The sequence below is a fragment of the Perissodus microlepis genome, chromosome 13 (assembly GCF_051167445.1).
Source record: "Perissodus microlepis isolate ML-2025 ecotype Zambia chromosome 13, ASM5116744v1, whole genome shotgun sequence".
Lineage (NCBI taxonomy): Eukaryota > Metazoa > Chordata > Actinopteri > Cichliformes > Cichlidae > Perissodus > Perissodus microlepis.
In genome coordinates, this window is record NC_140473.1 from 10982042 (window position 1) to 11005587 (window position 23546).

At 43.6% G+C, this 23546-nt stretch overlaps 2 protein-coding genes across 8 annotated transcripts; both read right to left on the reverse strand.

Moving 5' to 3' along the window:
* Window positions 1-68: 68 nt before the first annotated feature.
* Window positions 69-1153, reverse strand: LOC146374734 (kinesin-like protein KIF1B). Its single transcript, XM_084948566.1, has 2 exons — window positions 1103-1153; window positions 69-922 (listed from the first exon to the last, which is right to left on the reverse strand). Exons 1-2 carry the CDS (start codon window positions 1118-1120, stop codon window positions 656-658), a joined length of 285 nt encoding a protein of 94 aa, XP_084804692.1. The 5' UTR covers window positions 1121-1153; the 3' UTR covers window positions 69-655.
* On the reverse strand, window positions 69-19774 carry LOC146374733 (uncharacterized). 7 transcript variants are annotated; one of them, XM_084948565.1, is made up of 9 exons: window positions 18821-19774; window positions 17457-17622; window positions 16414-16570; window positions 16116-16166; window positions 15869-15912; window positions 15235-15290; window positions 1478-1592; window positions 1244-1377; window positions 69-1158 (listed from the first exon to the last, which is right to left on the reverse strand). In XM_084948565.1, coding segments are annotated over exons 2-9 (612 nt in total). In that variant the 5' UTR covers window positions 17511-17622; window positions 18821-19774; the 3' UTR covers window positions 69-1157. The 7 variants fall into 7 exon arrangements, 4 of the variants coding, with proteins under 4 accessions (XP_084804691.1, XP_084804688.1, XP_084804690.1 ...); XM_084948562.1 differs by having other exon boundaries at window positions 69-1377; XM_084948564.1 differs by having other exon boundaries at window positions 69-1377; window positions 18094-19774.
* Between the last annotated feature and the right edge of the window lie 3772 nt (window positions 19775-23546).

Genomic DNA, 23546 nt, shown 5'->3' on the forward strand with positions numbered 1-23546 from the left:
AAAAGTCATGCATTTGAGTCATGCATCCATATTATTTGTTTATTTATGAAATTATTTTCGAGACACTGTTAGTTGTTAAAAGCCAGTGTTTTAATGATAGGACATATATGACAGTAATGAGACAAGCTAAGATATCCAAGATTACCACAAAAACACAAATAGAATCACAGAAAGCTTGTTTGTCTCCAGTTAGTCTTTAGGCCCAGTTACCTTTTACTTTTCTGTGGTCAGTAGCCCTTCATGTCATATTCTGTCTCTATGTACAGTATAGCATTATTAATACAATAACCTGTACGTAAATGAACTTCAAAAGACAAAAAGCTGAGGGGAGGGAATGGAGAGGAGGAAAGCTGAGCTGGCAGCGGGGTTGCTGGAGGGAAGCGGGGAGGCAAAAGTTCTGTAGAACTTAAAGGTTTGAGTCGCATGAAAAGAGACTTAAGCCACAAGTCTACTTACAAGAGAAAACCATCAAGAATCACAATGATGAATAAGTTTTAACACTTGGTATTTTCTGTATTTTCAAAGGCTTTTCAGAAAGGATGGAAGCGGTGGTTTTCCCGCGTACCGCTCCGCCCGATCAGTTCTTCGTCAGGCCGCCGCACCAGCTTAGATCTGCAGGGAGAGTTTTACGTCTATCCTGCCTCCGACGTTTTGCTCACCTTGGTGGCCAGCTCCTTCTCACGATCCACCAGCTCTCCATGTCAGCGGAATCGTAGCCGCTGCTCTCGCTCGGCCTGATGGCGCTTTCAAAGGTGGTGCTTGAGATCTGCAAGGAGATGGAGGTGGACGTGGACAGAGTGCCCCAGCTCACGCTGGGGGACAGAGACTCGCTCAGGGACTTGGTGGTGGGAGCTGTTCCCACGGGAGCCGCCTCTCCCAGCTTCTCTCTCAGCGCCACAAGGTGACGGGTCTTTTCATCCACCTGGACGAAAGATGGGGACGAATGTGAGGTGGGGAGAAGAGGGGAGGGTTAGTCATGTAAAGTCTGTACTCTAAAAAACCCTTTTTAGAATAGCACTTTGGTCTTTGAGTTGAAAAGTCTTTTTTCCCTCTACGACATTAAACAGAGATTCATTTCTTTATAAATCTTTTAAGGCCCCACCTCCTGCAGCTGCTCCATCTTCTCTAGCTCCCACTGGTGCTCTAGGATGAGGCTATCTAAGGAAAGAAGGAAACTTTGTAACAGGGCAGATATCTTTGATTGTGAAACAGAGATGGCCACAGTGCAGCAGCCCAGATTTACCAGTCAGGAGTTTTGGAGTATTCAGTCCCAAAGAGGTTCTTGAGAGAACGGGGTGGGGACAACTTGGCGTCTCGGGAGTAAAAGACCATGCAGATGTCTTTGGTGATAATGGCAGGCTGGATGCAATGGTCCAGCTGTAAAGAGGAGATAAAGGGTGTGTGTTAGACACGATGACATCAAGAGACTTAAAAACACGTAAAAAAACAGGTACAACACGGCAGAGCAGCGGCTGACCTCCAGATACGCAGATAAGGTCATGTAGATCTTCTCTCCATAGGGAGTTACGCAGTTGAGCAGGAGGGAGTTGTGCAGGGAGCTGTCCCACACTGCCTCAAAGCGATAGAAAGTGCTGAAAAAGACAGAAAGAGGAAAAGTTAGTGTGGCAGCACGAGGTGAGAATAAAGTAAATACTCTTCACAGTTTAAGACAACGCCACTCTGGGAATTTCACCCAGAGAATACTGGAAGTAACACTAATCACCAAGGAGGCAGTTAGGTTTGTTATACTCAGTACAGAGATGAGGTTCAATGATAAAACAAGTTGACAATTTATTAAAAATTATTTAAAACACCGTATAAAAGCACAATCATAAATATCCATGTACAAATATGCTTAAAAAGGTATTCAGAGCTGAGGCTTACCAGTGGAGGGGCAGGGATGCCACGCACAAACTCCAAAAAAAGAAAACACACCAAGACACAAGTGCAACACAAAATCACACACACTAATAAACTAAACAAGGCAGGTGTGTACACTCAAGGATCCCACCACCAAGGCACCCTAGTCTCCTCCACGTCGGCACTCCGCATCTGAATAAAAGAACAAAGAAAATTTTAATATATTACAACAAAACTAATGTAGCGCTGGGGGATAACCCAACTGCAGAACCACACTGGTGATCTGCAGCTAGAAAAAGGGCCTCCCACCAGTGGCGTAACAAAAATCAAAACTACAAATCAAAACAACAGAAAACATACAATCGGGATAAAACTTTAAAATCTGGAGCAAACGGAATCGCCGTGTTGCTCCAACTTGCCGTCTGCCCGACTATAAGTTAATCATCCGGTCCATTAATATGTACGCCAGCCGATTCCCATAACCGGCATGCATATGGCCGCTGTCCACGCCGACGTCCACTTTAAAAAGCTGGCAGCAGCAGGAAAAGAAACCTCACAACGGGGACAGACGGTAAAAGCAAGGCAAAGCAAAGCAGCAGCACTTCTGTTAGCGTGGCGTTGCGTAAAACTAAGGCCCACACTTCCTGCAAAGCATAATAAGTAATTACTATAAACGAACAGTAAAAGGCAGCGATCGTAACAAAATTGAATTACGTACCGAGTAGAGCGCGTCATGAAACATGAGCAGAGTGGCTCAAAGGAGGCTTCTACAGCTATGACCTAAAAACAATATCTGTTTACCACCAAGTAAGGTAATGTACACACTACAATGAGTAAACACCTACCAGCCGCGATGGAGGCTTCAGAATGATCTCTGCAACACCAAAGGAAGTCAGGTGACCAAAAAGGAGATCATAGGTAAGAGATACAGGGATGCTCAAATGGCCACTATTTATACTAGCGCCCCCCAATGCGCCAGGCTGAAAGTGGGCTGAACCAAGGAATAACATTCATCCTGCCACAATCTACCCCTCCTTTTTGCATCGTCGCCCCGACGATGGATTACAAGGACACCCAGGTTAATCCGAAGGCCTAAAAAATGCAGAGACAGCATGCACCCTAAGCTCAGAAATAGAGTTTGCAGCCCCTGGTGCCACCTCCCCTGTTGGTCTTGGGAGATGATGGATGTTTGAATGCTGGCCAGCCGTGGACCGTGTTGTTCTTCGCACCACCATATTTCTTGTATCAGAGCTCATAGTGGGAACAGGAAGAGAGCAAGATGGAACTGGTGCTGCCCTCGGGGTCGCTGTACAAGTGGCTGGAACGGCGGAAAGCCGGTCTTCTGGTGAGAGCAACAACTCAGAGCTACTTGGAATCACTGCTACTGGGCTATAAGATGGTAAAACATTTACTTGAGGAGCTCCTACGCTCAGGAATAGCAGGTCACTGTCACTTGATGAGTCATGTTCTGAGGATGGCATTTCTGGGCCATGTGGACTACTGCTCGGAGCAGGCCCTTCTGATGGTGTAGCTGCTATTACCACAGCCTTCAACAATGTACGATGAACATGCTTCACACTGCTAGGATCATCTGCAGGTGCAATGGTATATACTGCCCCACCTCCTTTAGGTGCCTTCAGGATCCTATATACCGCTGGTTTCCATCGATCTTGGATTTTACATCTCCCTCTTCCACTCAAATCACGCAGGAACACCAACTGCCCGTCATTCAATGGTGCCTCTTTCACCTTTTTATCATGGTGCCTCTTCCTGCGGTCGGCAGCCAGTTGCAGTCGTTCCTTGGCTCCTTCATGTACAACCTGTAGCCGAGCTTTATGCTCCTGAATCCACTCGTGCACATCTCCACTGATGGGATCCGGTACTCTGCCCAACAGAAAGTCCACTGGCAACCTGGGTTCTTGCCCAAACATCAATAAAAATGGAGTTTCCCCAGTAGCCTGATGGGGAGTGGTGTTGTAGCAATAGAGTAACTGGGGCAAACATACATTCCAGTCCCTTTTCCTGGATACTGGCAGGGTCCGCAACAAATTGTGCAAAGTCCTATTAAAGCGTTCGCACTGACCATTTCCAGCCGGATGATAAGGAGTAGTATGGGACTTCTCAATACCATAAAACTTGCAGAGCTGCTGGATCAGGGAGCTTTCAAAGTTACGACCCTGATCAGAATGAATACGTGCAGGTACACCAAACTTCGAGAACCACTCTGTTACGAGAACCTGGGCCACTGTAGCAGCACATTGGTCACGAGTGGGGACAGCCAATGTATACTTGCTGAAAACATCAGTCATTACCAAGACGTTCTCCAGCCCATTCCGGGAAGGTTCAAGCAGGGTGTAATCAATAGCCAAGATTTCATTTGGTCGAGAAGCCAACAAATGTCCCATGAAACTTTGAGCTGCTGGTTGGGTGTCTTTTGCAACTTGGCAACGTTCACATCTCTGACACCAGCGAGCTACCTCAGCAGACATACCTGGCCAGTAGCACCGTGAGCGGAGAAGCGCTAGGGTCCTTTCCACACCTTGATGGCCGTGCTCCTGATGAACATGAGTCAGCACCTGCTCCATTAGTGCACTAGGCAGCAAAAGCTGAAGTACCACCTCGGCACCGTCAGGGCGATGAACCTGACGATACAGAACTCCATCCCTTTCAATCAGACGATCCCATTGTCGTAGCAGCACCAGAACAGGTGGGGCAAGTTGCTGCCGCTCCTCGAAGCTAGGTCGCTGCTTCCGTCTCCAGAACACCAGGATCTCTTTTATCACTGGATCGACCTGTTGGAGGGCATGAAGATCAGGAGTAGTGAGATGGGACAAAACTGTAATGGCAGCTTGGGATACCTCAGCTGGTCCCAGCTGCAAGGCTTGTTGAAGAGGTTCAGGCAAGGCTGTACCAGGAACCATGGCTTTAATTTCCTGAGGATCGGGTGGATGCTGGCGAGATAAAGCGTCTGCATTCTTATTACTCCTTCCTGACCTGTACTTTAAGTCGAAGTCGATCGAAGCAAGCTGAGCTGCCCAGCGCTGTTCAGTAGCCCCAAGTTTAGCAGAAGACAAATGACTAAGAGGATTGTTGTCAGTGTAAACAATACACTTGTGGCCCAACAAGTACTCTCTAAACTTCTCAGTCATGGCCCACTTAAGTGCCAAAAACTCCAGCTTCATTGAGCTATAATTTAGCATATTGCGCTCAGTAGGCCTCAAACCCCGACTGGCATAGGCTATTGGCCTCACCTTACCTCCCTGCTCCTGGGAGAGCACTGCTCCTAGGCCGCCATGACTGGCATCCACTTCTAAAATAAAAGGCAAAGAGAAATCTGCATAAGCGAGCACTGGTGCTGTGGTCAGTTTAGTCTTTAATGCCTCAAAACTTTGAGCACATTCTGTAGTCCAGTTCTCCATTACACCATGCTCTGACCTCTTCTTTGATTTTCTGCCTCCCCACTCTGCCACCAGTCTATGCAGAGGTGCCGCCAACTTGGCAAAACCCTCTACAAAACGGCGATAATAGCTGGCAAACCCAAGAAAGGACCGCAGTTCTGAAACAGTCTTAGGAGGCTGCCAGTTAGCCACCACTTCAACCTTGCTAGGGTCCGTGGAGACACCCTGATCGGAGATGACGTGGCCCAAGTAGCGAACCTCCCGCTGGAAAAAGGCACATTTGGCAAGCTTTTCTTTCAAACCCTCCTGCTGAAGCCGACCTAGCACCACATCCAGCCGCTCAAGATGTTGCTGTACTGTTGATGAGAAGATTACAATGTCATCAAGATAGAGAAGCAGAGACTGGCACTGTTGATCACCGAAAAGGCGTTGCATTAGTCTCTGGAAGGTGCTAGGGGCATTACAGAGCCCAAATGGCATTCGGTTCCACTCAAATAGGCCAAAAGGAGTACAGAAGGCAGTCTTGGGCCTATCCTCTTCCGTAACTGGGACCTGATTGTAGCCACTGGCTAAATCCATGGTGGAAAACCAACGGGCACCAGTCAGCGCATCTAGGGATTCCTCAATGCGCGGCAGGGGGAAGGCATCTTTCCTTGTCTTGTTGTTCAATTGCCAATAATCAACACACATGCGTGGGCTGCCATCCTTTTTCTTAACGAGCACAATGGGAGAAGCATAGGGGCTGCTACTCTCTCTAATCACCTTAGCCCCTAGTAACTGGTTAATATGCTCTTTCACAACCTCATACTCTGAAGGGGGGATGCGCCTATAACGCTGCCGCACGGGGATATCATCTAAGAGCGGAATGTCATGGGAGATCAAGTTAGTGCAACCCAAATCAGTGTCATGAGCAGAAAAGACCGCGCTGTATTTCTTAAGGAGAGACCTCACCTGTCCCTGTTCCTCGGCTGACAGTTTAGACAAATCAATTCCTTCCATCTGATCCTGCACAGTAGGCGTGGCGGTGTGAGATGCCATTGTTGCTATGTTATGGGGTATTTCTGTCACACCAGCAGGCAAACTGACAACGTGAACATCCTCCAGGGTCCCCATAATGGTCCTGGGATGAAGCAAAACCGCTGTGGTCCCTACATTAACAACTGGTATGTATGCAGTACCTCTAACCACTCGAACCAATGCAGGGGACGCTAAGAGTCCAGCAGGCAAATTAACATCATTGGGTTCAAATAACACGGTGGCACCTGAATATTGCTCAGAACAGGTGGCGGCCACTATTTTCATTACACCACCCGGAATGCAACATGCTCGCTTACCTCTCACTCTCACATGGCCAGACAAATCCGGTGGGGCTCTTGTACTAACATCATGACACTTTTGCAGCGCATGCACAAGGGGTTTAGGGGCCTCTGTGACAGAGCCTAAACTAAACAATGCTTCACCACGTTGCCCAAAAAGCTCGTGGTAACACTTCCGAATCACATTCATCCCCAATACACCTGGAACCGTAGAAGGTCCTGCACCTGGCGGATCATTAACGATCAACACGCCACACTGTGGAATAAACTTACCAAAGAGCTCTACACCTAGCTCTATATAGCCAAGGTAGGGAATAGACAAACCATTAGCCGCTTTAAGCTGCAACCAATGACAAGCTTGGAGATGTTCTTGACCCCAGGACTCAAAATGCTGGCGGAAAAAGCTTTCAGTAATGGTAGACACCATGGACCCTGTATCAACCAAACAAGGTACTTTTATACCGCCCATGTCCACATCTATATGTGGACAGGATGAAACTAATTTGGAGACTGCCTCTGGACCATTGGAAACAACCCTTGAGCCAATAGACACCCCACCCGAACTGTGGCTCGGCAGTACGGAGGGTGCTAGTTTTCCGAGGCCGTATTTAAAGGAGAGTGCCTGCGATTATGCGGAGGGGCCCGAGAAGGAGGCCGGGAACGAAGAACACGTTCCCCATCACATTCCCGAGCAAAATGTCCAGGTTGCTGACAACGCCTGCATATAATGGAATCGCTCTGTCCTGAGCGAGACATTCGATGGGGGCCCTGCAATCGAGCAATGCTCTGAGTGAGCTGATTAAGTTGCTCCTGCTGGCGCTTTAACAAGTCCTTCATCTCACTCATCTCAGACAGATGGGTGGACTGGGCTATTCCTGAAGGACCGCTATGGACCCCATACTGAATGCCATAGACAGAAGGGACAGAACTACTTCTATGTCTAACGCCACTAGGCAACCCTTCACGTTCCCACCTAATAGCTTCCCCTCTAATTTCTAGCAATGTCAGGGTTGGCTGCCTCCTTACTAGCTTCTTTAACTCCCGCCGCAACGTACTGTCCAAGACCTGTTCAACAAATTGATCTCTTAGTAAAACATCAGCATTGGGCATGCCATTAGGGGCACTCGATTTAACTTTTTCCATAAGACCCAAGAGGGCAAGGGAAAACTCTTGCAGTGTCTCACCTTCCTGCTGTTTTCTAGAGAAGAAAGCTTCCTGCAATGCTACATAGGAGTCTGAACAGCCATAAAGTTCTTGCAATATAGTGATGATCTTAGCGGGATCAGTCCTCTCTACACTAGAGCGATATTTGATCTCCTCACGTGCTTCCCCTTCCAGGTGGTCAAACAGGAAAAATGCTTTATCAGCCAAAGACAAATGACGTGCCCTAGCACAAACTTCTATTTCCTCCAACCATTCATTCAACCCTATACCTGATTTTCCTCTAAACATAGGGCATTTTCTGTCACGGGGCACAAAAACTAGTCTCTCTGCTACAGGGACACTAGCAGTTGGGGGGTTAACAGATGATGCAGTTGAAGTAGAAGGTGTAGCACTTGTACCTGACCCAACAGCCCTCTCCTGACGCAGCCTCTCATTGTCTGCTTTTAGCTGCGCAATCAAGTCCCTGAGTTCCTGTAACTCTTCCTCCATCTCTGTAACACAGCTGTGGAATCCAACACCAAAGTAGCTGCTGCTTTGCTTTTATCCTGTACAAAATGAATTAAAAAAAAAACCAAAAAAAAAAAACCAGTTTACATAAAAAAAAATAAAAAAGGAACACACGTCTCTGTTTTTAAAGAGTATATCCTGTCGACAAACGCCAAGTTTGTGGCAGCACGAGGTGAGAATAAAGTAAATACTCTTCACAGTTTAAGACAACGCCACTCTGGGAATTTCACCCAGAGAATACTGGAAGTAACACTAATCACCAAGGAGGCAGTTAGGTTTGTTATACTCAGTACAGAGATGAGGTTCAATGATAAAACAAGTTGACAATTTATTAAAAATTATTTAAAACACCGTATAAAAGCACAATCATAAATATCCATGTACAAATATGCTTAAAAAGGTATTCAGAGCTGAGGCTTACCAGTGGAGGGGCAGGGATGCCACGCACAAACTCCAAAAAAGAAAACACACCAAGACACAAGTGCAACACAAAATCACACACACTAATAAACTAAACAAGGCAGGTGTGTACACTCAAGGATCCCACCACCAAGGCACCCTAGTCTCCTCCACGTCGGCACTCCGCATCTGAATAAAAGAACAAAGAAAATTTTAATATGTTACAACAAAACTAATGTAGCGCTGGGGGATAACCCAACTGCAGGACCACACTGGTGATCTGCAGCTAGAAAAAGGGCCTCCCACCAGTGGCGTAACAAAAATCAAAACTACAAATCAAAACAACAGAAAACATACAATCGGGATAAAACTTTAAAATCTGGAGCAAACGGAATCGCCGTGTTGCTCCAACTTGCCGTCTGCCCGACTATAAGTTAATCATCCGGTCCATTAATATGTACTCCAGCCGATTCCCATAACCGGCATGCATATGGCCGCTGTCCACGCCGACGTCCACTTTAAAAAGCTGGCAGCAGCAGGAAAAGAAACCTCACAACGGGGACAGACGGTAAAAGCAAGGCAAAGCAAAGCAGCAGCACTTCTGTTAGCGTGGCGTTGCGTAAAACTAAGGCCCACACTTCCTGCAAAGCATAATAAGTAATTACTATAAACGAACAGTAAAAGGCAGCGATCGTAACAAAATTGAATTACGTACCGAGTAGAGCGCGTCATGAAACATGAGCAGAGTGGCTCAAAGGAGGCTTCTACAGCTATGACCTAAAAACAATATCTGTTTACCACCAAGTAAGGTAATGTACACACTACAATGAGTAAACACCTACCAGCCGCGATGGAGGCTTCAGAATGATCTCTGCAACACCAAAGGAAGTCAGGTGACCAAAAAGGAGATCATAGGTAAGAGATACAGGGATGCTCAAATGGCCACTATTTATACTAGCGCCCCCCAATGCGCCAGGCTGAAAGTGGGCTGAACCAAGGAATAACATTCATCCTGCCACATTAGCTTGACAGCATTATTTTTTATGAAGTCCTACTTGGTGCTAACATTACAGGGTCTCTGTTTACAGCAGTGTGTCATGTTGTTAAAAAAAGTGAGTGACGTGAGCACAGTTCTGACATATCAAGAAGTGAACGCAGTGACTGAAGCGGTGTTCACATTCATCCTTTAATCATGACAAAACGTGAGGAATTGCACTGAGGTGAGACCTTGACAACAGACAAATCAGGAGCCACAGAGTGTCAAGTGTCAGCCGACACCAATCGGGACAATGATAAGAAAGAAATTCATTTACAGACACGTGAAAAAGCAGTTTAAGGATCTGGATCTAGATTATTACACCACATCATCATTATACCTGTGATTCAGCAGCTGATGGAACCAACTTTAGCAGCAAAAACTTGAGGTAATCATTTTTTATTAGTGTTTCACAGCAGTGTGGACGGATTTCTGGCCCATTTGTCTTTACAATGTTTCTTCGGTTCATTAAAGTTTGCAGATATTTATTCATTCACAGCTTTCTTAACGTTCAATCATGTTGAAGTCTCAACTTTGAGCCACTGCAGCACCACTCTGTTGTTGCTTTGCTGCTGCGCTCTGGAGTCACTGACCCAACGATGATCTCTTTGACTCTAGAGTACTTCATGGCTCACTCAGTGACCTGGACACTTTGCAGGTTCTTTGGCAGCAAAAAAGCTCAAATAATCATCACCCGAGCAAAACCGTTGGTATGACCTGTTTGTCTGATATGCCGTGTTTGGTTTTCACCAATGTTGAAGCTGTGCATTAGGGCTTACGTTTTCAACTTTGCAAACCTAACCCATGCTGCCAGGTTGTATTTAGAGGGAAAATGGTTTCTCCTGGAAGCCTTTCCAAACAGGCCATATTTGTTGAGTCTTTTTCTAATTGCACTGCCATGAACTCCAACATTTAGCATGCTAACTGTGGCCTGTAGAGCCTCAGATGTGTGGGGTGAATTTTCTGGGACGTCCACTCCTGGTAAGATTGGAAACAGTCTTTGAATTTTTTAACTTGCGAATAATCTTTCTTGCTGTAAAATGATGGACTTCAAAGCCTTCCCACATTCGTGGGTATCAACAACTGCTTCTCTAATCCTCACTATGTTACCACTTACCTGAATACGCCACACCAGCAAACTGACAGTAGTGGTTACACTTACTGATGATCTATTGCATTTGATTAGCACTTGGCTGATACTGACCCTCTTAACTAATTATGGAAATAGTCTTGGATGTACTTAGTTTTTTAAACACCACATCTGAATTTGGGCTCAGTGTTTGTTAAATAAATAATGACCTGGTATAATGTGTTATGTGTTGTTCATCTGAGGTTGCATTTACCTCATATTAAGACCTACTAAGGACCTGATTGTTTGTTTTAAATGATGTCCTGATACATAAAACCTGAGAGCTCACATAACTGCATATGCTCAGAATATACAGCACACATGGATACAAATGACTGCCTTGCAGCAGCAATCGTAAGACCATCACTATGAGCTCTATACAAGGTTGCACTGTTCCTGTTATTAACAGCAGGGGGCACTATCAGCCACAGACTGAGAGCCAGATATGCTCTGCTGGTGCCTCATTGGCCTCATTGTTACTGTGGTAAGACTTTATAGTGAGAAACAGCTGAGGGGGAAAACATTGATCTGGAAACATCTGAGTGTTACAGAGGATATACATAGCACTATGGTTCAGTGTCACACAATCACAAACAAATACAGAAAAGTACTAAAAAGGGTGTTGCCTCCAAAGATCGCTTTTACTGGTTTGGAGCTTAGGAGGCTTAATATCGACAGGCATGAATGAAGACAGATCAGAACAGCTGTTTTATCACAGCATCCAGTACCAACACAACCATCCACACTCAAGAGCCTGTTGGCTTCAGAGTCAGCAGCTGAATGTCTAAAATATGAAATGTAATTTTTTGGTCCATCAGCTACAGCTACAGCATGAACTGCTTACAGGGGACGGGCCGCTCATCCAAGGCGCAGAACAAAGAAGCGCCGGGTGAACCGCGCTGGCATTAGGAACAGACTGAGACAGCAGGCGCATCGCGCACCACTGCCCAGTATCCTACTGGCCAACGTACAATCCATGGAGAACAAGCTCGATGACCTAAGAGCAAGGGTCACCTTCCAACGTGACATGAGGGACTGCAACATTCTGTGCTTCACGGAGACATGGCTGACCCCCACCGTGCCGGACCGTGCCGTAACTCCGTTGGATTCATTCTTTGTGCTCCGCGCGGACAGAACGGCAGAGTCGAACAAAACCAAAGGTGGAGGAGTGTGTTTCATGGTAAACAGAAAGTGGTGTGATGCCAGGAGCATTTCTACTCTCTCCAGCGGCTGCTCGCCACATCTGGAGTTCCTGAGCATTAAGTGCCGCCCTTTCTATCTGCCCCGTGAATTCACCTCGGTCATCGCCACGGTGGTCTACATCCCACCCCAAGCGGACACAGGTATGGCTTTGTCCGAATTACATGATGTGCTGAGCTCGCTTCAAAACAAGGACCCGGGCGCAGCCCTCATTGTAGCAGGAGACTTTAATAAAGCGAACCTCAGACAAGTCATGCCAAACTTTTACCAGCATGTCTCATGTCCAACGAGAGGGGATCGAATTTTGGATCACTGCTACACACCATACAAGCAGGGCTACAAAGCTGTCTCACACCCGGCTTTTGGAAAGTCTGACCACAACGCCATCTTCCTCATTCCCCAGTATAAACAAAACATACGGAGGGAAGACGTAACCACGAGGGAGGTAAAATGGTGGACTGCCCAATCAGAAGCTACGCTACAGGATGCACTCAACGACGTCGACTGGGACATGTTCAGAGCATGCGCAGTCGACATCAACGAGTTTACGGAAGTAGCAGTATGCTTCGTCAATATGCTAGCGGAGGAGATTATCCCCACTGCGAGGGTCACCACATTCCCAAACCAGAAACCGTGGATGGACAGATCGATCCGCACTGCAGTAAACGCCAGGACCGCCTCCTACAACGCGGGTCTCGCCACTGGCGATATGAGCGCCTACAAAGCGGCCTCATACGGCGTGCGGCGCGCGGTGAGAGATGCCAAACGCCGGTACCGGGAGCGTGTGGAGTCCCGCTTCCACCAGGGCGACACACGGAGTATGTGGCACGGACTACGCACCATTACGGACTACAAAGCCAGGGACACTGCGCCGATCAACGCCGACTCTGCATTCACCAACGAGCTGAATCAGTTCTACGCCCGTTTCGAGGTTAGCCAGGCGGCTAATGCTATCTACCGCCTGAATACCGAGGACAGTGACGTCATCAGCGAGAGACCGGTGACCAGCATCGCGGAGCATGACGTCCGAGCGGCATTGAGGAGAGTGAACACAAGGAAAGCGGCGGGGCCAGACGGCATCACCGGCCGTCTGCTGCGCTGCTGTGCTGACCAGCTAGCAGGTGTGTTCACTTACATCTTCAACGAGTCCCTGGCGAAGTCTGTGGTCCCCACATGCTTCAAAAGATCCACCATTATCCCTGTGCCCAAGAACAGCAAACCATCATCCCTGAACGATTACCGGCCAGTTGCACTGACCTCGGTAGTAATGAAGGTGTTTGAGAGGCTGCTGAAGAACATCATCTCCTCCTCCATCCCAGACACCACAGATCCGCTGCAGTTCGCCTACCGATCCAACAGATCCACAGAGGATGCCATCGCCCACGTCCTGCACACCACCCTCAGCCACGTGGACAAGAAACAGGGTAACTATGTGCGAATGCTGTTTGTTGATTACAGTTCAGCGTTTAACACAATAGTGCCCTGCAGACTGTTCACAAAGCTCAGGGATCTGGGACTTAACAGCCGTCTATGTGCATGGGTGTTGGACTTCCTCACTGGCAGAACTCAGGTGGTGAGGGTGGGTAGATGCGTCTCTAACAGCATCACCATCAACACAGGAGCACCTCAGGGATGTGTCCTCTCGCCACTGCTCTACTCCCTCTACACTTCAGACTGTGTGGCCACCCATGGCTCCAACACCATTGTGAAGTTTGCTGACGACACAGTGGTGTTGGGTGCCATCTCCAACAACGATGAGGCGGCCTACATGGATGAAGTGAAGAATCTGGCATCATGGTGCCAGGACAACCACCTCCAGCTGAACGTCGGCAAGACCAAGGAGCTGGTGGTGGACTTCAGAAGGGGTCAGCACAGAGACTACAAGCCCATTATCATCAATGGAGCTCCAGTGGAGAGGGTGCAGTCCTTCAAATATCTTGGTGTCCACATCTCCTCAGACCTGACATGGGCTGCCCACATTCAGGTCCAGACCAAAAAGGCTAGGCAGTGCCTGTATCACCTACGACAACTGAGGAAGTTCAGGGTCTCTCCAAAGATCCTCAGGATTTTCTATACAGGCGCTGTGGAGAGCATCCTCACACAGAACATGACATCGTGGTTTGGGAACAGCTGTGTGAAGGACCAAAAAGCTCTCCAGAGAGTGATCCGTACAGCAGAACGCTGCTGCAGGATTGCTCTCCCCCCGCTTCAGGACACCTACACCAGGAGATGCCGGACTAGAGCAACGCAGATACTGAAGGACCCGTCCCATCCTGGCAACAAACTGTTCCAACTTCTGCAATCTGGTAGAAGGTTCCGCATCATCCAGGCAAGGACAGAGAGACTCAAGAGGAGCTTCTATCCCCAAGCCATCCGGGCCCTAAACACACACACACCCGCCCTCTCACATCATCTATAATTGACTGAGACAGGACTCTCTTCCAGACACTCTAAACCAAGGCACAATGTACATTCCAAATTCCTTTAATTTTAAATATGTTTATATTGTCTATTCTGTAAAATAGTCAGATGTCTATTCATATTAATGTACAGAATTCACCTGCTTGCTGCTACTACTGCACATTCACCCAATGTATATACTATTTATATATATATATATATATAATGTTCTTCCTCTACCCCCCCATTTTTGCACATGTCGAGGAGCGTGTCAGGCTACATTTCACTGTGTGTTATACTTGTGTATACTTGTCTATGCATGTGACAAATAAAGAACCTTGAACCTTGAACCTTGAGAAGCAGCCTAAAGCCCAACAGATTCATCTTTCCAGACTGAAAATATCTCAGAGTGGGGAGGAAGGGGAAGTGAGAGAGCTGGTCAGCCTCGTCCTCCAGACTGGCCAGAGCAGAGGACGCCAGGGAGTCGGTGTGCTCGGACAGCGTGTCCAACACTTTGCCGTTCACATAGCCGCTCATGAGGTAGCGGATCAACTCTATCTTACGGGTATAGTCTGGATGTGTGATATTGATGAACGGTGAGAGAGATTGAAGGGGAAAAGAAGAGGAAGGAGACAGAGTTGGGTAAGAGGATTATATAAATTGTGAGGAATGATTGAATAAGAGACGAAAAAAACAATCCAAAGGAGGCGAGAAATGACAAGGGAAAAAAAGTGGAAGGACACATGAGGCATGCTTATGTAACAAAAAATCAACATAAAATTATTGATGGCAAAGAACACATTGAAGTGACATGGAAACACTCGCCTGGTTTGGACAGAGGCATGGGAATAGGACAGTACTTCCTGGATGCTGTTGGAGGACTGTTGACATAATAAAAAATACCTTTTATTTATATATGCATATAAAATTAGCCAATGTGATTAGAATACAATCGTTTACACATTTCTAACAAAATGCTGCTGCATTAAATATGAATTATCACTGCATGACTGGATCTGCTGTTTGACCCCCACCAACCTGGTCCCGTCCTGATATTCTAACTCTGTAATATGCAACTTCTGTCAGTGTTCTGATACTGGAAACTGAATTTCCCGGAGGAACCACCCGAGGGATTAATAACGTTCTATCTAATCTACATCGACAACAGAAAAAGAAAATCTGCTGCTTGCAACAGCATTGTGTTAGAAGCATTTTTACTGGAGTGAATGCATTTAACTGTACTTGCATCATCTGTTAAAAGTACTTATATATTGCAATAAGACTGCAAAAAGCAAAGGGGACTGAATTCTATAGTATGTGGTATGTGTATAAGGTGACACATGTATGCAGTTTCCTGCCATTAGTGTAATGTAAACTTGGAATCATCACATATCTACAGGTATTTGTACTGAATGAAATGAGCTGTGGTGATTAAAAGCATCAGCAAAAGCATACTTACTAGTGGCCTTTTCTTCTTAGGTCTGGATCTTGATGCTTCTGGGACTGAAGATCACAGCCAAGTCACCAGTTTCATAAACAATAAACAAACAAAAAGCAAATAAACAAAACACTTTCAGAGATCGCACAACTTTTGTTTTTATCTTCATATGATAATGTTCCTTGAATCAAATCTACCATACACTACCATACACACTCTACTACAGTGTATCAAACTATTCTAAATACTTCCACAAACAATGACATACCCATCTTTGTCTTTTTGTGGCTTTCACCAAAAACTCTCCCCCTGGTGGATCCTGTGTTGACGTATGTGATTTTAGGAGAAAAACAAAAACAAAATCATTTTAAATGGTTACATTAAATGTAATAATATCAACATTCAATAGATTTGACTGTACATGTATCAACTGGTGTAAAATACATGTTCCTTGATCCTTGGTCAGGCAACATAAATTACTGTTGTTTCAGCCATCAGGTACTCCTCTAAAATTCAGCCTGGACTCCAAATATAAAGCATACAATACATACAAACATACAAATCACCTTTGCTGGTCTTGTTGCCTGCGTGCTCCACTTGCCCCTCTGAAGTGCTCAGTGGGTCATCCTGTCCCTTGTTGAGCTCAATCTTCTCCACCACATTCCTCACTTCCTCCACCTGCGTGGTCCTCACCTCCCGTGGCTCCATAATCGTTGCCTCCTCCTGGTTGTTGATCATTCGAGTTAGTTTACACAATGGGTCAAACTTTGAACTTTATCCTGCTTTACGCCTCCTGGTTTGTAGCAGACTAAGTATATATGACGTATGAAAGGGAACAGAGTGGAGTTAAAGTGTGAGGGTGAAGGAGAAGATGTTGTGACTCAGTGATGATGATGATGATGATGACCAAACGTCAGTCTACTGGAAGTGCAAAATGCTACAGACCCCTGACTCCACCAAAACATCGTGCTTAAGACTACATACCTTTTCTTCAAGGCCCGTGTACAATGTGCTCTTTAAAAAAAACTAAAGTAAAATGTGATCATTTCTGCCCAGATTACTAACATTTAAATATCCACAAAGGTTCCGATGCAACGTTATCTATACCCATCACTATTTTATTAAGCTACACCATCACTTGATTTTATGCCATTTACAGTGTGTAAGTACTTTAATACTACTTTAATTAACATAGATTCTCATTCACACATCACATGTATCAGTTACACATCACATGTATCAGTTACACATATATCAATGAAGGAAGAAAACAGGCACAAACAGATTGTCAGTTGTCTAAGTAGCTGCAATCTGCAGATCAGTCTTTTGATAACTTTGCTTTCTTTCTATCTTTAAGCGTGATAGCAGCAAAAGTGGCTGTCACTCAAGATTTGGAAAGGAAAAATAAGCCACCATATGTTGTTAACTACTGCTGAGGAAGAAACCAACACTTATAAATGATGTGCTGCTTATGTGAAAATGGGAGAAGGATTGATGATTGAATTTCTGTTTTTACAGTAAAATGGTCTTCTAACAGGTAAACATAAGAAAATATTTTTAGACACTAAACATAAATCATAACTTTAAAACTGCAGGATCTGAATCTTACCTTTACAAAGGTACTCATAACATCAGCCCATCCTCTGAAGGGATTCCTGAACATAGGCTGTTAGTCTGCAGCCAGGGGTTAATATTTCATATCCGAGTTCTCCTTTTTTGCTCTTCTTCCCAAGAAGCAGTGCTGGTTTGTAGCCAAGGGCATGGAGTTTTTCAAGCTGCAATAAAGCATGCTATTTATATTTATTGGACAGCCTGAGGCGTTCTTCAGTAAACTGGACTACCCCACAGCAGAGCTGGACTGGGACAAAAAATCAGCCCGGGCATTTTGACTAGAGACCGGCCCACCAGGTATTATAGGAAAAACCATAAAGCCTTTGAATGAAAACAAACGTCGTTGTGACAGTGATGTACACTGTCTTGTTGGTACATATGTATCAATCTAATAAACTTAAACCTACACCATCCTCCCTATTCTGCTATTCTAAACAGTACTTAGCCGAAACCCAAAGACTGCTTGGTTGAGTTAACTTCCTGAACTATCTACAACATATGGTGGAAACCTGAAATTAAGACAGAGAAGACTAGAGGTGAGACATGACCATTACTGAATATTAAAAATAATAAATGACAGATTTAGTGATATTTTCATCAACTATTTATTTACCACAAACCTGTTTCTCCATCACCTGTTCAGCTCTGATGATTCAGTAAGGACATCTCCTGGTTTCATCTTCATGTTTCCCTCTCACCAGATAACCAAACCGATATCGTGACCAGCAGCTTTTACAGCTGTGGCTCCAACAAACATCAGCTGATACTAGAAAGTAATATTAAATAAATTCTAACAACAGCTTATCAAGTTTAAAGGCGCTTCTGCTGTTTAACGCGACCTCCGCTAGTTTCCTCTTTCTGGCGCAAAGCGGGAGATAAACAAGCAAGAGAGACGGGACTTGTGGCAGAAACGCCGATCAGCTGATCATTGATCAGTTTCATGATTGAAGTAGCAGCAGGAGAGGGAGGGGGGAGAGTGAGAGAAGAAGAGGCAGCTGACAGCGTAAAGACACAGAATAACTCCAGCTTTGTGTCTTTTTTTATTGTAGCTGAAGTACGGGACAAATCGCGTTTATTTTCAGCTCAATACAAAACGCATAATATTAACTCTGAATACCAGAGGATTCCGTTTTTTATGGCACGGTTGGCAACTCTACTAAGTAACCATATGAATAAAATAAAGTTCACCAGTAACATCATAGCACCCACCCAACTGTACAGAAACTCCATCATGCTAGCTAGTACACAGTACCAGTTATTGTAACTGACTGTAGCACAACGTTAGCACAAGTTAGCACAACGAAAATAAACTACACCTAAACTTGGTTTGACCCAGATAGACTGCAGGTCATAACTTCTTACCTGAAGCTCATTTCACCTGACAGTCGGACTGGCGGCCGCCTTGGGTCTCTCCACCTCCGCCACCCCTTTCCCCCATCCACCTGCTGGCCTCCACCACTTGCTAATTTTACTGAATCCGTGTAAGCTCCACCATAGCCACTACCAAACAATTGAGTTATTTTTACACGTCTGCCAGCATCTGTCCAATCCGCCACCTTTCACTGTTTACACGGTTACGAAAAAAAGACAACAACAAAACATTGGCCCATTTAAAACGAAAAATGACCATCGGCCCACCGGGCAAATGCCCGGTATGCCCGATGGCCAGTCCAGCTATGCTGATGGGGACTGTGAGGGTTTGTAGTTAAATTCCTGCTCTTACAGGATCAGTGAGTGTCTGTTTAAAGATTATTAACATACTTTTACATCACTATGGAACACCAGCATTTCTGCAGAGGACAGAACCCCCTGCCTTAATCTACCATGATGCTCTGTGCTATGTTGTCATGGCAATATGAAGTCAAATAAATACAAATGTAGAAAAATGCACATTTAAAGGAGGACAAGAAGACAGGCAACTGGAAGAGCTTTTGAAGCAGGAAAACTTTTCTGGATTTCTCTTAATTTAACTGGAAATTTTGCTAATACAAGTCAAGGAGGAAACAAGGAGGCAGGTTGGATTATATTTGAGGACAGGACGCATGAAGGAGAAGCATGAGGAGAGAGAAACAGCAGAGCGATGGTGAAGAGCTAATCGTGGATCAAGTCGAAGAAGCAAGCATCAAAACTGTGAGTAAACATAACACACAAAGAGTTAAAAATTACTGTGCTGATTAAGGAAACATTAAATTTGGTTAGTTTGGGGTCTCGAGCTTCAGGTTTGTGGCTTCAGTTACTCTCAAAATTGAGGAAAGACAAAAAATGTTTCTTTTGAAAGGTTGTTGGAGGATTCTTAGTGTAAGAAATATCTGGGTGTTCATCTGCTTTTATTTAAAAAAAAAAAAAAGTTGAATTTTATTTAGTCACATTGGAAAGGGAAAATTGGAGGATCAGGACAATAACGTGGCCAAATTTACTGTTTCCTTAATCAGAACAATAATTTTGATCTGAACTAGAAATGTTGAAATGGGTTATTTTCTTTCTTCTCTACTGATCACTGTGTTACATGTTTAGTTACTTGTCAGTCTACATAGTTAATGGTACTTTTGAAAAAATGCAGTTTAATCTTAATTTTGTAGAAAAAGGCTCTGCACCTGTGAAAAACAAATCCAAACCCCCCAAATCACTGTAGATCAGAGTAGCTAAGCTCTGGTTAACTGCAATTATATTACAGGAGATTAAAAATATTAGGATGATTGAAAGAAACAAAGATTGCTTTAGTGTCTGAAGATTTGACTTTCTTATTGAAAGAGACGAAAACTAATCCATGTGTGACACTGAGAAAAAACTAAAAGCTAAAAAGATCTGGAGGTCCAACTGTTGTTATACAAATGTGCAAACTTGATTTAATGACATTAGAAAGAAAAAATGGGATGTTTAAAAAGGTAATATATAAAAATGATTTTTATATTACTTGAAAAAATGATGTTGGTTAGTGCAGCTGTATTTGGAAAAACTGCTGGGTCACTAGTAAGATGAGATTTAATGTGATAAACTGAGGGAAGGTAATATAATCTGCACACTCGCTATTATTGTTGTAATCCACACACCACCATTATTGTTGCATCCATACACCAGCAAATATTTTATCAAACATTAATCATAATTGGTGATCAATGCAAGTTTTAAGCAATTATATTTATTTGCATTCAAAACCAATTTACAAAATATAAAAAAGAATCTTGTTTTTTTTTAAGAAAAAAAGACGTTTCTAACTGACTTCAGTTAGCTGAGCTGTAGAGGAGATTGATGAGCACGCAATAAAGTGAACTTGTTAGGGAGAGATTGCAATCAACTCAAATTTTGATGATAGACACAGATAAAAATGAGCGTTTTTTTAGACACTGGTGTGTGGACCAATCACATGATTATAAACCAGGTGAAAATTGACTTCAAACTTTTGAGCTGTAGTGTAGATTGATTACAATGATAGCGTATAGTTATCTATTACAGAAGAATGTATAGAAGTATGAGGACAGAAAGACACTGTTAAAAAGCTATGAGCTGTCTTGATGCAGAGAAAGTGGAGTTTGTCATCCTGGAGCTGCTGCCAAGATGAATGATGCTCTGCCTCTGTGCTCAAGTTCAGACATAGGCTTTAAGCAACCATGAGCCACTGATAAGCGTGATAGATTAATAAGCATGTATAAAGTGGACTTGTTAAACAGCTCTGATAGGAGAAAGTCAATGAGCACGCAATAAAGTGGACTTGTTAGGGACAGTTTACCATCAGCCTTGATAAAGTTGAACTTATTTTGTATTGAAAGACAGACTTTAAAGTAGATTCTTATTTGATACTGGTGATAAAATCCAGGTCAGATACAGTTACATACAAGCATACAGTACACACTACTGCTCAAAGGTCAGAGGTCAGTTAGAAAAGTCCCTGCTTTTAATAGAAAATTGGCTTTAATGTAACATCACATGAAGGTTATCAGTAATGTTTCACAGCTTTAATCAAATCCTTCATCATCCATAATTGTGATGGAAAAATGTCTGCAAGCGTGCAGGAGCCCATTTATAGAGACAATCAGTCCTGTGTTATAATGTTCATTGAAGTTTATCAGGTCAGACGACCAACAGATGATAAGAAATATAATCTTACTAATTATTAGAGTTGAAAAGTACTTTGCTAAGCAAAATTCAATGAGGTTAGGCTTGAGCTTGAGACGTTAACATAAAAGGTTCAGTTGGTGATGCATGAAAGAAAATAATTTTCTTCTAAAAGTCTATTGGAGAATTCTGATTGTAAGAAATGAAAAATATTCAAAGACTGAAACTGTTGAAAAAAGTGAAGGTTTTGTGCAGCCGGGTGTTGCAGCCCCTTTAGAGGAAAATGTAAACTTGGTTTCATGAGGTTAAAAACAAACACTGGGATGATCCAGACACATTTATTGTTTCTTTAATCACCACAATAGTTTCAGTTTGTGCAAAAATCTTTAAAAAGCTGTTTTGAGTGATAAGTTAGGCTTTAATGTGTTAAGCTTGCATTAGATAAGACAATGTACCACCCCATATGGAAAAGAAATAGTAAAAACTTATATGTGATTACTCATGAAAGTGGCCACTTTCTCATTACTTTCATATATTGTTTTAGTAAGTATCCAAAACATACAAGTTTCATTATATAATTTTTCAAGGGATCTTATATCTGTTTTCACTCTTATCTGCTTTTCATACAAGTTTCACACAAGACAGATACAAACTTTATAAGATTTATATATATCTTTTCCATATGGGACTGAACACAGGAGGGATTATTGCTGAAAATGGGTCTCTGAACACCTCTGTAGATATTCTATTAAAAATCATTGATGATTTGTGATCAGTGTTAATATTAAGCATTTATATGATTATTTTGATAAATTGCTGTGATTCAATCTGAAACCAAATTTGAGTCTATTCTGAAAACAAGACATTTCTAATTCACCTCAGACTTTTGAGCTGTAGTCTACATTGTAATGATAGTGTATGGTTATTGATTAGAGCAGATGATATGAGACTATCAGGAGAGACTGTTAAAAAGCTATGAGCTGTCTTGATGCAGAGAAAGTGGAGTTTGTCATCCTGGAGCTGCTGCCAAGATGAATGATGCTCTGCCTCTGTGCTCAAGTTCAGACATAGGCTTTAAGCAACCATGAGCCACTGATAAGCGTGATAGATTAATAAGCATGTATAAAGTGGACTTGTTAAACAGCTCTGATAGGAGAAAGTCAATGAGCACGCAATAAAGTGGACTTGTTAGGGACAGTTTACCATCAGCCTTGATAAAGTTGAACTTATTTTGTATTGAAAGACAGACTTTAAAGTAGATTCTTATTTGAAACTGGTGATAAAATCCAGGTCAGACACAGTTACATACAAGCATACAGTACACACTACTGCTCAAAGGTCAGAGGTCAGTTAGAAAAGTCCCTGCTTTTAATAGAAAATTGGCTTTAATGTAACATCACATGAAGGTTATCAGTAATGTTTCACAGCTTTAATCAAATCCTTCATCATCCATAATTGTGATGGAAAAATGTCTGCAAGCGTGCAGGAGCCCATTTATAGAGACAATCAGTCCTGTGTTATAATGTTCATTGAAGTTTATCAGGTCAGACGACCAACAGATGATAAGAAATATAATCTTACTAATTATTAGAGTTGAAAAGTACTTTGCTAAGCAAAATTCAATGAGGTTAGGCTTGAGCTTGAGACGTTAACATAAAAGGTTCAGTTGGTGATGCATGAAAGAAAATAATTTTCTTCTAAAAGTCTATTGGAGAATTCTGATTGTAAGAAATGAAAAATATTCAAAGACTGAAACTGTTGAAAAAAGTGAAGGTTTTGTGCAGCCGGGTGTTGCAGCCCCTTTAGAGGAAAATGTAAACTTGGTTTCATGAGATTAAAAACAAACACTGGGATGATCCAGACACATTTATTGTTTCTTTAATCACCACAATAGTTTCAGTTTGTGCAAAAATCTTTAAAAAGCTGTTTTGAGTGATAAGTTAGGCTTTAATGTGTTAAGCTTGCATTAGATAAGACAATGTACCACCCCATATGGAAAAGAAATAGTAAAAACTTATATGTGATTACTCATGAA

What these genes read in the sequence shown, in the direction of transcription:
- LOC146374733 (XM_084948562.1), bottom strand. Translation starts at nt 17,510, where the DNA reads ATGTTCAGGAATCCCTTCAGAGGATGGGCTGATGTTATGAGTACCTTT. An exon ending in AGGCAACAAGACCAGCAAAG is followed by an intron (nt 16,167 to 16,413) that starts GTGATTTGTATG and finishes ACGTCAACACAG; the next exon opens with GATCCACCAGGGGGAGAGTT. An exon ending in CCACAAAAAGACAAAGATGG is followed by an intron (nt 15,913 to 16,115) that starts GTATGTCATTGT and finishes TGTGATCTTCAG; the next exon opens with TCCCAGAAGCATCAAGATCC.